The sequence below is a fragment of the Anthonomus grandis genome, chromosome 7 (assembly GCF_022605725.1).
Source record: "Anthonomus grandis grandis chromosome 7, icAntGran1.3, whole genome shotgun sequence".
In the NCBI taxonomy this organism is placed as follows: domain Eukaryota; kingdom Metazoa; phylum Arthropoda; class Insecta; order Coleoptera; family Curculionidae; genus Anthonomus; species Anthonomus grandis.
Genome location: NC_065552.1, coordinates 3,226,704 through 3,242,461, shown reverse-complemented (window position 1 = coordinate 3,242,461; position 15,758 = coordinate 3,226,704). Strand labels below are relative to the sequence as shown.

At 32.7% G+C, this 15,758-nt stretch overlaps 1 protein-coding gene across 2 annotated transcripts in view; it reads left to right on the top strand.

Moving 5' to 3' along the window:
* LOC126739013 (uncharacterized) overlaps positions 1-3,200 on the top strand; it is a 57,554-nt gene extending 54,354 nt beyond the window's left edge. For both annotated transcript variants that reach the window (XM_050444539.1, XM_050444540.1), the window contains exon 8: positions 1,695-3,200. In XM_050444539.1, the coding sequence (XP_050300496.1) occupies positions 1,695-2,150 (456 nt within the window). In that variant the 3' untranslated portion in view covers positions 2,151-3,200. The remainder of the gene's footprint in view (positions 1-1,694) is intronic.
* Positions 3,201-15,758: the final 12,558 nt, after the last annotated feature.

Sequence of the window (15,758 nt, the reverse complement as noted above, 5' to 3'; positions counted from 1 at the left end):
TTTTTGTTTTAATTAAATTATATTATGAATAGTAAATGAACGCATGAATTAATATATTTACCAATATACACTGTGTCCCAAGTGTGTACCAGCCTTGACGGAAATTACTTAGGATAAAAATTTTGAATAAATTTATAAAATAAATGAATAATTATAACAAAGGTATTTATATTACTTTATTTAATAATCCTAAATTAAATCCAGTGTAATATTTACCAATATTTATTTATTATGTATTTCGTACATTTTGACCACATTATGTATAGATACATATATTTAATTATATACATTATAAATAAATTTATATAGACATAATACATAAAAAATGTTCTTATTATAAAATTAAATTATGTTATGTAAATGGTAAAAAATGCAATATACCAATATTTCATTAATAAATTTATACATTAAAAAAATTACAAATTAAGGTACGTTTTATCATCGTCAACTGTTAGATTCTTATTTTCCACAGCTTGTTCTTTAACATTATCAATAAGTTCGTCTATTCCAGATAAGTAACTTTCTGGTTTATCCGACTCATTAGAGTAATCACTGTCTGTTTCAATATCGCTATCTTTAAGGTTAATTATAACCTTTTCTATGGCTATATCAATTGTAGGTTCCTTTAAAATAAATTCTTTTTCAAATCGTTTTGCTCGTTCACATCTTGATTTCCATTCGTCAATAGAGAATTCTCTAAAGAAATCATCACAATGTTTAATTACCTCATTGAAATTAACATTTTTTTTTGGCAACGAATTGTTTTAATTCAGCCCAAACCAATTCAATGGGATTAAGGTCTGGATGGTATGGAGGTAATCTTAGCATATCATGACCTTTTGCATTGAAAAGCTCGTCTATTTCATATCGTTATATTTGGGTTTATGCAGTTTTATTAAATGATACAGTTGCGGCTTTAACATGTTATCGTCATATGATATACCCCTTAAACGTAACCATTGTTGCATTTCTGTTTTTTTGTTATTGTGGTATGGAGCATTGTCAATTACCATAACAGACCTTTGCTTTAGGTTTGGAATGAGATTGTCTGAAACCCATTTTTTGTAATTATCGTAATTCATATCGTGATGATAATCCACACAATCCACTTGTGCTGTTGGATTTCCATCTAATATACGCATTGGAGACAAAACCATCTTCGCCACCTGCATGAACTATAATGATCCCTTGCCTGTTGGTTTTAAGTAGGTGAACTTTATACGGATAAAAACTATGGACTTTTAGAATCCGTCGGATTCCACCTTAAGATTAAACAGCTGTTTACCATTGCCAACCTAGAAATTTAAAAAAAAAGAGTTTAATACAAAAATTCATAAATAATAGATAACGAAATACACAAATAAAGCCTGACAATCTCGGAAATGCCACAGATCTTTGTTTTTTGCATTCTTTAATTTCTTTCCGTCGACGTCTATTTGTTGGGTGAACTATATATCCTAATTTGGTTTTCAAGAAAAACGAAGTATAAACATTGCTATTTACAATTTCACCTTCCAACCGTATAGCCCAGTTAACGGTGGTGTGCTTTCCGCAGCAGTCTTTTGCAATTTATCAAAGGCTCTTGATTATCTAAGGCATAAGACTTTGCTGTGGAAACTAGACATATATGACCCCAAACCATGACCATCTATATGAAACTTGCCACAATAATTAGTTTTTTTTTTCAAAAATAGGCCGAACGAGTGCGTACCACATCGGAAACGTCGGATCCGGGCCGCGCGTGCACCAAATCGCCACAAACCTCAAACTTCAACCTCGACCTGAGGATCGACAACCTGGACAGTCTCTGCTACGACGACTTCGTGCGACGCAAGCGCGAAAGCAAAAAGCGAAAATTGAAAATCCGTTCGGAGGGCGGGCACTTTAATAAGTCGCAGCAAAGAGTAACGGCAGAAAACCACCACCACAATTTGACGTTAAAACACGAGATGGTTCATCAGCCAGTGGGCTCGAAAAAGCGCAAAAACAAGTCGAGCATCATGCATTTGAATAAAGCGGATGAGATGGAACAGGAGAAGATCGAGGTGGAGGTTTTAACCCCGGGAGGCGATAACGCGCTCTTGGGTTTGGCTACTTTGGCCATGGTGGCCGCCAGTACTGAGAAGATCGGCGAGCATATTGAGACGTAGGGTGAGATCAATCGTTTGTTTTGTTAATTTTATTATAGATTTTTTTTAAGGAGTCTTATTGTTACGTTATCATTTTTTACTTTATATTATGGTGCGGTCCCTGGATGTGCGAATCTCTTTTAACCTGATGAAATTTCTCTACAATTCAAATTCGACTCTCGACATGGGGATCTTGGAATCTATAAGAGATACGAAGATGGTTAAATTAAGACAAAGTTGAGAATCTTTGAGCTTAACAATATGCATTTCATCAGTCATCGTTCATCACTGCCCCTTCTAAAAATATTTATATTTGCTTAAATATTGTGCAATAACGATTTTTCCCTATTTGACTTTTCTGGACTAGATTCTGAACTGGCCAGCTTTTCGGCATCACAACAAAGGCAAATTATTAAATTATTGAGTTTAGGGAAATTTCAAAAGTAATTTAATCAAATTTCAAAAGCAATTTAGGTCAAAAACTTTTAGTATTAAAAAATAGATCTTACCATATGTTTCAATACAGGTCCTGGCAATCAATCTAATAACAGGTAACAACAAGCGTCAATCACAAATCTGGTAAAAAGAGATTCACAGCATTTCTCTTGCTTCCAACTGTTTCATCCAGGGTCGCACTGTATAAATCTAAGCGATGTTATCATGTTCTTTTCACCCCTTAGTCTTTTTTTAAATTATTTGTTTAAATATTTTTAAGCGTTAATATTTTTATATAACGATTGTTTTGTTTTATTGTTATTATCGAGCCTTATTTTAATTTGTAATCGTATTTTAAGGGTAGCCTTTTACTGAGAAACCGGTCGGACCAAATATTATATAAATATAATATTTACACCAAATCGCGAGCAATAATAACTAAAAGTGTTTTTTATTTTATTTTTTTGTTAATTTGGTATCTCGTCGTTTGTTGACTGTAGTCGTGCCTCAAATGTTCCAGAAATTTACTTTTGGCCATTTTTATCGTTTAATTTAAACAGACACAATTATTTTATATTTAGAAGGTTTCAATCTATTTGTGGCAGAAAATATTTGGCATTTTAGCCCTATTAATGATCGCCATATTTTTATCGCTTTTTATGTTATATGTCAAACTTAATTAAGGGTTAATTAGTGTCACATTTTTTCCCTTTGAATGCCTTATTATTAAAGTGAATGTTTTTAAAAATAATTCTAGATAATTAAAATATAACTTGAAGAAATTATCTTGTTAGACTATTACCGGAATCTTATAATATATTCCTGATATTCGGAGTTATTTTTAACTTTTATTCGAGTGATTTGAGTTTAAGTCATTAAAATTATAGTAAAATCATTTCCAGGCATTTGAAGCTTTTTAAGTGGTTTATTTCTTCCATTTTAATATTCCAGGTCTTATTTTGTATATTTTTCAAGCTTCATGCACTTAAAGTTATTTTAAATTTGATGTTATTTTTGACCAATTTAATTGTTGTCTTTTGAAGCCATTCCAAGTCAATTCTTCCAGTAAATTGAAACCATTTTAAAATTTCCAGGTATAATAAAGTCATTTCTTGTATATTCAACATATTTGTGGTTATTTTCCGTCTTTTTTTTCATGAATTTGAAGCCATTTTTCAGTGTATTCAGATAATTAAAGACGTGACTTTAAGTCTCTTAAATTCATAGTGTATTTCTTTCACAAATCTGAAGTAGTTATTCATTTTATTTCAAAGAATTAGGGCCATTTCCAAATTTCTAGGTAATAAAGTAACTTCTTATATATTTTACTCATTTGAAGTTAAAATTGACTAAAAGCTTCTAAAATTATTAACCTTCTTTAAACGTGTTTACATTCTCCCTATATTTTTATCGCTTTTTCTTTCAAACTTAATTAAGGTTCAATGAGTGGCACCTTTTTTCCCCTTGAATATCTTAATAATAAAATGTTCTTGAAAATTATTCTAGATTATTGAAATATAACTTTAAGATGAATTGTCAAAAATTGTTAGACTTTTACAGTAATCTATATTTTCCTGATGTTTGGAGTTTATTGTTCATGTTTTGGGGGTCATTCTTGTCAAAACCAAAACATTTTACTTTTTTTTTCATAATACATACATGTATCTTTTTTACATATATTTTTATAATATTAGATAGAGTAATATGTCGTTTAATAATTTTGATATGTTTACCAGCTTCCAAATAACAATTTCATACAAAAACAGAAAATTTTAATTTTTGGACTTAACTGAGTGGAGGTTCGATGTAACGGAGTAGAGAATTAAGATAACGGAGGTGAGAAGGATGGTAACGGAGGAAACTGTGAAAGAAAATACACAATTTTTTATGTATGTTATAAATGTATTAAAACAAAACAAACTTTATTTTTCATGAACACAAGATTCAGTTCCTAAAGAAAATGTTAATAACAAAAATTTTTTAAAATTAATGGAAATTAAGCCCTCTATAACTTAATATAAATTATCAAAACCTTTTATAATATCATTTTCAAAAGAGTAAGTATCTTTAAATTCATTAATATTCCACTTAAAATATTCATAATATCATTTTTATCGATTGTAGAAATGTCAGGTTTATCAGGAAATTCAAAAAGATTATTACCGACTTTTTTCATAAACGAGACTGTGAATTCGTTATCTTGATCCTCTGAAATTATTTTACCTATAATGCCTAATTATTAACTATAATGCCTAATTATTTTTTTTCCACAAAGTTTCACCACAACAAAAGAGTCTTGCCTAATGAGTTCTACAAGCATTTTATTTTTGTAATACTGTTGCAGAGGAATATCTTCATCGCTTGAACCATCGTAGTCTTCTTTTGCTGCAGGAACTTCCTCATCAGAGGATGGGTAGATGTCTTCATATCTTAGCCGATCTCTGCCGGTTGCAATAGTACCTAAAAATTAACATATCAAACGAACTTACCTGTAAGTGAAGTTCGATATTAATTATATGAACCACCTTTTTCCTCAGATCATAAACAAATGTAGTAGTTTAAAGACCCTATTAGTTGCAGGCATGTGCTTAAGTTTTTATAATTAAAATTCTTATATCTTAATATGCATAATAATATATTATTTTAATCAAAATAACAAAACATAACTTTCTTACAACCTAGTTTTACATTATTCAACGACATAATGTTTTAAACAAAATTTTAATATTTATACATTTAAATCACACATCAAGAATTATTTGTAACTGCATTCTCAATTGTTGTCCTATATTTTTTAGTATCAATCCCACTCTTGTTCATTACTGTTTTAATGCAACGGCTCAAGGTTTGAGGCAAAGCTGGCTTATGGGTTTTTTTTTTTTGTCCAGTACCTTTTCTATATTTACCCTGAGTCATTTTTATATTATGGATATGAAGAAGAGAAGGACTTTGCACTCTATGACCTGTACTCAAAGCCGATCAGTAGACCTGTACTCAATAGTGTTACTAATTAGAAGGGAATGTCTTAAGAGTTAATTTTTTTTTCGCCAATGTTGTTACTTGCCCGTCAGGTAGTCCCTCACAAAGAATATTTCCCCATTGGTGAAAACTATGGGCAAAAAAATTCGTCAGTTTTTGCAGGAGAGTCGCAATCCTGCTCCAAAATTTTTAAACCAACGGATCCAAGTAAATTTTGCGAATTGGTTCAGTTTGACCTAGAAAAAGGAATTAACTAAAATTCTTTGATTTGCTTCAAGCTCAAGTCCAGATCCGCATTTTTTTTTTTTTTTTTAAATAAATAAACAATATTTTGTTATTTTACTAGATTGACAACTGACAGTTCATCCGTCAGTCTTTAGCGGTGACAGCGGTCTACCCCCCCCTCTCTTTTTTCAGAATAATAACATCATAGTCGTAGTTGAGATTGTATCTACGACATACGTACTTATGTTGTTTGACAGTATTCCGTAGAAAGTAGAAAGGCGGATTTTGAACTTGGGACTTGGCTTCAAGGGATATTTTTCGCACTATTATGTCAGAAAATATTATTTGAGGGCTACGGTGCCCCGTTCCTGTACCAGGAACAATTTTTTGACCAATGTCAAAATTGTTTGCTTGAGCTATGGTGCCCTAAACATTATTTTTTACGTTTTAAAGCTACGGTGCTTAAAACGGCCTCTTCAAACTACGGTGAATGAAGAGGATTCTAGACCTAGCTAGAATAATATTACCTGTTAGGCAATAAGAATTTTCAGACTACTGTGTCAAGAAAATTCGTTTTTGAGCTACTGTGCTCAAAAACAATTATTTAACCTAACACTTCCCTGCCCGCCGCCATCTTGACTCGTTGTCGCCAGCATTTCCGTGTTGGGAAGTGTCTGTTCAAGAAACGAGAGATCGTCATTGTCGTCGTCCTCGAACCATCCTTGATCGATAGCGTCGGGGGCGAAAGATGTCGATGGCTGCGGGTCTTGTAGTGGTAACGGCGGTATACGACGCCGGTGTGTCGGGCACGGCTTGGCCGCCATGTTTGACGCTACACGATAGCGTCCCCTTATTCTTCACCTTCCTCAGCATTTTCAGTCTATCCTTTAAGAGATAAATCTCTCTTTCAATGGCTTCCTCGTCCGAAGAATCTGATAAACTTGAAGAATCCGAATTTTTCCACTTTTTAAATCACTTAAGCACTTACGAAAACTTAGAACTTGTTGACGCGTCAACACAAGAAACAGGAATGATTTTAGTAGGTATGGTGGGGATGGTACGGGTGGCGCTAATAACGCCACCTACGTCAAAAAAAACGAGGACTTTAAAACTTGTGGCCTTTAGCCAAGTAGCAGGGACTACATTTGTTTATGATCTGAGGAAAAAGGTGGGCATATAATTAAAGTCATAAATAATATGACTTAATTTTATTATGATTATCATGTCCTTACCATCGCTAGATGAAAGCAGAATTTGACCAAGATTGTAGTGTGAGCAGGTTTCGTCTGGGCTACATATCAAACAGGACAGGAATCTCACAGAGATGACGTTTGGAGATGATCGACACCAACATATTTCGTGACATTTCATTGTTCCTTTAAATGTAGGAAGAGTTATAGGCAGAAGAGTTTCGATTTTCATTATAGCATTCTTGTCCAGTCCCAACACTTTTACTTTTGAAAATCCATTAAAAACCTCTGCCATTGCCGCGAAATTCGAAATATCTTGCTCTTGGGCAACTAGTCGATCAGCGTGTCTTTTTATATAACCCCCAATTCCATCGGGCGCCCCTTTTCCATGTCCACTTTCGCTGTAATGCCATCTCAAGATATCTACGTTCATTTGTTTTGTAAGATAACGAGCCATTAAGTAAAACATTTTTTTGTTCCGATATTGCGTTGTAGGACCGTCGCTTAAAAAATGCACTGTTGGTATTTGCGATACTGTTTTCTTCATTTCTGTTATGATTAGATCCAAATGAGCACAAATAGCAACTGGATCATATCGTAGATCATCCGACATGGTACAGAATCATAAGGGAATAATAACTTTATTAAAAACAGGTCGGTAATATACGATTACAGTATGTAATGATATTTGAGGTTTCGAAGCCCCGAACTGCGCAAACTGAATTTCTTCGCCATACTTACACACGTAATTTTCAGAAAAATCAACGTGTATTAGTATCTCATCTGTGGATAGATTTTTCTTAATGGTGTCAATTGTTTGATACTGATGCTTTATGTTTCTGACATGTAGCAAAAATTTTGGTATAATGTCCTGAAGAATAGAGCATAGTTCTTTTTTGGTGCATAATACTCTCTCTTTGACAGTCTTGGTACAGATTTTTCTTGTCCCTTTATTATTAATGTTTCTCTTTTCATTAGCCATTTTTGGTAGTTCGTATATTCATTTTCGTTGAATGGTAAAAATGTTACTTTCTTAGCTATGCATTCGAAACACTTTCTTTCCAAGCATAACTCCCTTTTTTCACTTGTGCAACATAAATTATTTACAAGGTCTTCTGGAGTGTCCTCATTAATTATTTTCAAATGCTTTAATTTTGAAATAATTAAACTTGTATTAGCATGAATCACACATGTGCAAGTGTTACGATCTTTAACGTTGGGTTGCAGTACCAAAAAGGGTCGAAATTTACAAAACGTTGCATATGAAATCTTATTTGCGGGATAATTTCGCTTGAACTTCAAATATAGGTTTTTCAGGGTACCACTAAGGTATCCTTTTTTGTTTTTTTAATTTTTTTTTAAGGTAATTGTGTCTCGTTTTCCGGGACAAAGTCGGCTATTATCATCTTGCGTCAAAAAGTCACTCACAAGTCTTTTAACACGTAGAACTTTGTCAATAATGGATTTATTTTTTATTTTCTGTTTGCTATACAATATATTGGTAGAAGCAATTTTACAAAGGTATCTGGTGTATCCATATTGACGTATTATATCACCAGAAATATTAAGTAAAAATTTCCTTTTGTCTTTTGTTTTACCTTGTTGCCTAAAGTTTTCTTTAAGCTGGGAAGTAAGTATTTCTCCAAATAAAAGCCTCTTTTTTATTTTTTTGTCAAGTTTTAATGAATCGACCAACTTCATGACTCGTTTTTTTTCAGAACTTCCCTTTTTAACTTTTATTTTTAGACTTTAATCTATAATAACGCTTTCTATATTTCCTAGCACGGTTTTCAGACTCTTCTAGTTTTTTAGTTAGTAGTTCAATTTTCATATTTAGTCCTTGTCTATTCTGGCGTCTTATTTTTTGTTCAGTCAAACTTTGTCTGCTGCCTGATCGGAGATAGGACCTGCATCTACATCTTCTAAATTATTGTCCCTCGGAGTAATATTTTCATCTAATAATGGGCTACGTCTTAGAGTACTAGGAGGCGTGGTTTCATCTAAATAGGTCTCTAAACGTTGGTTTTCTTTATTTCGTTCATATCGCGCCTTGAATTTACTACGCCATATTTTCCTAACTCGTCGTTGATCCCTTGGGTTCAGATCGTTAATGCTTTTAATTTTTCCTGCTGCTTTTCGAGCATGGTATCTTTCTCTTTCTTTCTTTTTTGATTCCTCATACTTATTTGGATCACCTGTTCCTGACTTATTTGGATCACCTGAACCATCTGTTCGCGAAGTCGACGCATTGATTCTTTGCTCTTCTCTCTCTTTTTTTAAATGTCCGAATCGCTTTTATTTTTTATTTTTACCATTCTGCAACAGCAAAGGTATAAGAAATGTTAAAAGAGTAAAATGACAACATAATAATTAATTTATCAGCAATTATCTCCACTCCGTTACAGTTACTACTAGACTAACGGAGGAGAGAAATTAAATGTCCCGGCATTTCTACAAAAATGGATGAGGTTATGTATATTCTAGAATAACATTACAACGGTTGTTTATGATTGGAATTCTCACTAATTATTAAATACTCTAAAATTATATTTAATAATTTACTACATAGGGTAACGGAGGGGCGTTCCATGCATGACAAAAATACTTTTACTTACTTTTTTGCGATAAAAATCCTCAAATTTGCACTAATTACCCGAACTGAACGACTTTGTTTACTTACAAACACACAATGGCGTTGTACTAAAGCGGATTGACAATTTGCAGCATACTCCATCTACCGGTTAACAGATTTTTAAAATGTTCTAACGGAGGAGAGAATATAAAGAAGAGACCAAATACGTTGTTATCTAAACGACTTAATTTTTTAGTGATGTTTGAAACTTAAGGTGTAAATTAAATCTTAGCGTTTTCTGATATGTTTCACAAATTGGGTAAAGAATACTAAAATATTTAGAGCATGAATAAATGACAATTTTATTATAAAGCATATAGTGAGACAACTAACGGAGGGGAGTTTTTGGATGCTTTTAAAAAATTTTTAGTGTATAATCTTTTTTTTATGTGGATTTTATTATGTAATGAAAAGAAGTCTAAATATAAGAGTATTAAATTACTTTTAATAAATGTGATTTATAAAAATATTATCATAAAAATGTTGAAGAGACCTAAATGTTTTGAATTTTTTGAGAATGACCCATGGGCATTTAAAGCAGCCACTTAAAAATCACGGTTTATTTCTTCCATTTTAATATTCCAGATCTTATTTCTTATTAGAAATGGTTTTCCAAGCATTTCTAATTATTTTTCTAGTTCATTCAGATGCTTTAAGTCATTTTAAATTTGCTCCTATTTTTGGCCATTTAAAGTAATTTCTTGTATATTCAATTTATTTGTGGTTTATTTGAAGTCATTTTTCAGAGCATTCAAATATTTGAAGCCGCGCCTTTAAGTCACTTAAATTCAAGGTGTATTTCTTCCAGGAATCTGAGGAACCTAGCCTCTTTCTATTTTATTTCAAAGAATTAAAGCCATTTCCAAATATCCTGACAACAAAAGTAACTTCTTAAATATCTTACTCAATTGAATTTAAAATTGACAGTCAGTCTGAACCAAAAAAAACGTAAACATTTAAATTGAACGATAAAAATGTTACCATAAGAACCGCGATAGATTATTTAAAAAATTGCAGGGTATTTTGCATTGCAAAAAATTGAATCGCAAAAAAAACTACAATATCAAAACGAAAAATCAAACCAAGAACCTAACAACACTAAATCAAACGATACTTTTTTAAGCTCGTACGGGTCTTAAACCTAGTCACGATGATTTTTATTATTCGTTTAACTCTCTCCGAACTTGACGTTATATACGAGGACCATTGAGGAACTAAACCAATATATCAACTTTATATTTAACATATTAGCGTAAATTATAGTCAATTAGAACACCAAATAATACCGAATTTAGTGTCTTATCTAGTGCACTGCGCCTTTTTTGTATATAGTGTCCGCATTATTCTCTTATAACATTACAATATTATGAACACACGTCAAGCTAAAATTGTGATAACAATTTTATTTTATTTTGTACGGGGTGTCCCGTTGGAGCACCCAGTTAAGAGACACAAACCTAATAATGTTATTATAACCATACGGGACACCCTCATCAGATAAATATTTCGTTCTTCCAAAATAATGCGTGCTTATGTTAAACTTGTACATACATATATAAGTGTCACATTCTAATCGTTATAAACCAAATCATTTAGTATATAAGTTTTATTTTTTACCCTTATATCACATTATATATTTAAGTTAAGACAATATTATTATTATTATTATTAGTTTAGGAGGGTTATTGTCTATATGTTTTTTTACGTATTACTGTTATATAGAGATTTACCGAACGTTGATCTGATCGCTGAATTATTCGATATTTGTCACACATTTTACGGTTATTAAATAACTTCCTTAGACCAGCTTTACAAACTAATGCCAACGTTAATCATCAAATTTACTGTTAAAAATATATATAGCTGCCTAAAACGATACGAGGGTATTTCGTTGTTCGTGCTATTTTAAAGCTGAGCTGTGTAGAATTTATATCTTTAGGGTAGTTCTTGACGTCACGCTTAATCCCAACAAGGTTATTCTAAGGGAGCGCCATCTGTATTCCAGATAGGCACATCAGTTCAGAAAAGACTCGTAGAGGACGCTGGACGTTTGACAATTATTACAGTTCATTAAATTGATTGTAAAGTTTAACAATCGTGGTTCTATGCAAAAAGTTCGATATTTCCAAATGAATAATTTGGATCCTAAAGAGTAATTTTTAAGATATCGGACTTTGAATGAAGTCAGCACTTTCAAGGTCGTCCATAGACAAAAAGTTGGATATCTCGAAAACAATAAGTTGAACTGATTTGGACCTGAAAGAGCATTTGTAGAACATGTTTTTTCAGGCATTATGGTCTTTATTTCATCAAAATATTTTCAGTAGGTTTTGAAATATTGAACTTTGAATGGAGTCATCACTTTCACAATCAAACGTGTTTCCTCAACTCCACATACAAAAAACGAAATAACTACAAAACATTAGTTTGAACTGTTTTGAAACTAAAACATCGTTTGTTGAGCATGCTTCTCCAAGTATTACGATATTTATTTCATCAAAATATTTCTAGTACTTTTTGAGATATTGCACTTTGAATGCAGTTAGCACTTTCATGTCAAACTTGTTTTCTTCATAGAAAAAAATTCAATAACTCCGAAACAGTAACTTGAACTGGTTTGGACCTTAAAGAGCATTTGTAGAGGAAGTTTTTCCAAGCATTATGGTATTTATTTCATCAAAATCCATCTAATAGTTTTTAAGATTTTAGACTTTGAGTGGAGCCATTAGTTTCAAGGTGATCCGTAGACATAAAGTTGAATAACTTGAAACTAGTAATTTTATCTGGTTTGGATCTTACAGAGCTGTAAATCTAATGCTTTTTATTTCGTGTAAATTCTTCCACTAGTTTTTGAGATATTAAACTTTAAAGTGAGTGATCACTTTGAAAATCAAATTGATTTTTTTGACATCACTGGACAAAAAGTTGAATATCTTAATAATTATAGCTTGAACCGTGTGGACCGTAAACCAAAATTATTGAAAACACTTTCCTTAATCTAATGTTTTTTATTTCATGTAAATTCTTCCACTAGATGCAGATACTGGAAGTCTGTCAAAAGCCGCCATTTTTAAAAAATGGCCTACTTTTGATTGAATTTTGTCTTTAACCAAAACCGGGTCGTGTAAGGTGTCTAAACTTACGTTTTCCGGGTCAAGGAGTTCATTTATAATATTGAAAATAGCCCACGGGTATCGAAAGTGTATATGAAAGACTGTAATAATTTATCCCATAAAAATAACGTAAAAATATACATTAACAAATAAAAATAAACAACAGCAACAAATAAAACAAAAATATAAGGTTTAATATAAAAACTAAATATAAGGGACGGTATAAAAATGTAGGTACAGAAATATGAAGTATCTAAATTATAAACTACTAAACTATAAACTATCGCCAAGTACGTCCCTGTCTTTTTCGGCGTTATTCCCACTAAAACAAATTGCACATAAAAATAAATATAGGTTCGGTAGTAGATTGTATCGGAAATATTCAATAAATTTACCCTTTATTTGAGCAATCCCCATACATTTTTGGCATGCAGGGGAACATGGCAGTCCCTGTCGCCGGCAGCTGCACCGAAGTGTCTCGCAGCCTGTCACGCAGCCACATCTATCTAAAGCACGAACTGCCTTCCAAACGTGTGGCAACTTGGACCACAAAACCTTCCAATGATTGACCTCAAGATCAAGAGTCCATCCCCATCCTTCAGGACTTGTGCAATTTTCCTTTACAAGATTTGCACAGCCCCAGATGTGACCAGCGACATACGCTGCTCTCTTTGTGTGCTCCTCCAATGCAGCGCGTGTTGGAGGAATTGAAGCTAGGTGTTTACCTTCTGAAGCAAACATCTGCTTTCTCACCTCATTTATACCTGGACGTGAATCCTGAAAAATAAATGTTTAATTTACTGTATACTATTTTCCCACTACATTCAAAGATAAAATAGTCTTACCTCATTTGATTCCGATGTGCATACGCCATACAGTTTTATGGTAAATTTCTCCAAGTCCGCATATACGATCGGACTAATTTCGGTTTGTGGGTTGGAAATCTCCATAAAGGCATTAGTGAAAGATTAGTGAAAGAACGCTTGCCCTTGCCACAAAAAAAGGGCGTGAAATCACTACCCGAAAAAGCGTGGAAACCTCGCAGGGCCTCAGATTTGTCATCTCCAAGAGTCTGCGAAATTTGGTGAACACTAATATAGCGTTGTTTAGATCCTACTTCATATTGCAGCCACAGATGCTTTAAATCTTTCTGACTGAGCTTTATTGGAAAGAAAGATACTAGAAGTACAAAAACATCTGTATCAGAACTTCGAACAATTATATTATGTAGTCCCGCATTCTCGATGGCGTTCTGCAATAATAAGTGGGTTATGCCCTTTTTTTCTTACCTCTTTAGCTTATATTTTATTGTGAAACTTTTTTGAAAATGGAATGAACTCACTTGCAAGTGTAACACTATTCTTCCGTCAGCCTCTTCCATATTCAAGCAAGAAACTCCGTTGAGAGTTGTCAAGTCGGAATGTGATGCCACAATTGTGGAGTCAACATTCGTCACAAGCTGAATGTCTTTAAATTTGATGAGAAGTGTACGACTCAAAAATAGAAATAGATCTTCCTTATTAGTATCGTTGCGTAAATAGTCTGTCCAGTCAGAAGGCAGTTTATCTATGAAGAGATAAAAAATTTGAACCTTATTTTTTAGAAAACTTTAAGGCCGGAATCTTTTATATAAAGTTTGTTTATTTACCCTTTTCGGGAAGATTTACACGGCGCACTCCAATACCACGAGCAGAACGGATGGCATGTTTTAGGCTATTCTGTAGGTACAAATCCCATGCAATATACACGCGTCTCACACCATGATTGGCAATAAATGAAGATCGAATGTAGGCCTCAATCTGTTCTGCGTAGTCATTAAAAGTTTTAATGTCACTTCGAGTGTACTATATACTTAATAATAACCCCGTCAACATTTGAAGGAAATTGTTCAGAAAAGACCCATATAAATTAATATATTTATAAAAGTTAATTTGATTTTTCGGCCGTTTCGCGGGAAATTTTACCGGGGTTTGACTCCTCGTGATAAAATTTAACATTTTGCATTGGTTATAATGCATGAGTTATCTAGCTGAACATCGCTTATGGTACATAGCGTCCATTTTCGATAACCGTAGGTTATTTTTAATGCCATAAATGAATTTCCTGACCTCAAAAACATAAGTCTAGACACCTTACACGACCCGGTTTACGTTAAAGATAAAATTCAATGAAAAGTCGGCCATTTTTTAAAAATTGCGGCTTTTGACATACTGCCAGCATCTGTATGGCATTTTTGTTATTACCATTAAATTCCTTCGGTTCAAATTATATGAAATTGACACCCAGACCTCGCCTCTAGGGTAAATTTTATTTTTTTTTTAAATTTTAACCACCCACCCCCTCTAAAATCTACCCACACGGAAAATTTCGAGTGTTCTTCGGGCCAAATCTTTTAAATGGTTCTAAAGAACATCTGTACCAAGTGGCACCTTGGTATCACAAAATGCAGTATTTTGCAAGAATTGCCGTTATACCGCTAGCACTACTAGTATGGACCTTAGATAACAGCTGTTGAGAACACTTTTCTTAATCTAATGCCTTTTATTTCATTTAATTCTTCCACTAGTTTTTGAAATGTTGGACTTTAAAGTGAGTGATTACCTTGAACAGCAAACTGATTTTTTTGACATCACTAGATAAAAAGTTGAATATCTTAAAAATTATAGCTTGGACTAATGTGGACCGTAAACCATAATTATTGAGAACACTTTCCTTAATCTAATGCTTTTTATTTCATGCAAATTCTTCCACTAGTATTTGAGATATTAAACTTTAAAGTGAGTGATCACTTTGAAAAACAAATTGAATTTTTTGACATTACTGGATAAAAGGTTCAATATCTTAAAAATTATAGCTTAAACTAGTATGGACCTTAACCCATTAGATCCCACGGTACCTTTTAGTCAAAAAAATACACGTCATTGTGATAATATCTATATTCTCAACAAAACGATATATAAAACCTATATTCTAATTCTAAAGATAACTTAGATATAGATATGTACTCAAATGAGTACAATGGTAACTTGGCAGACAAAACAACTTTTTTATTTTA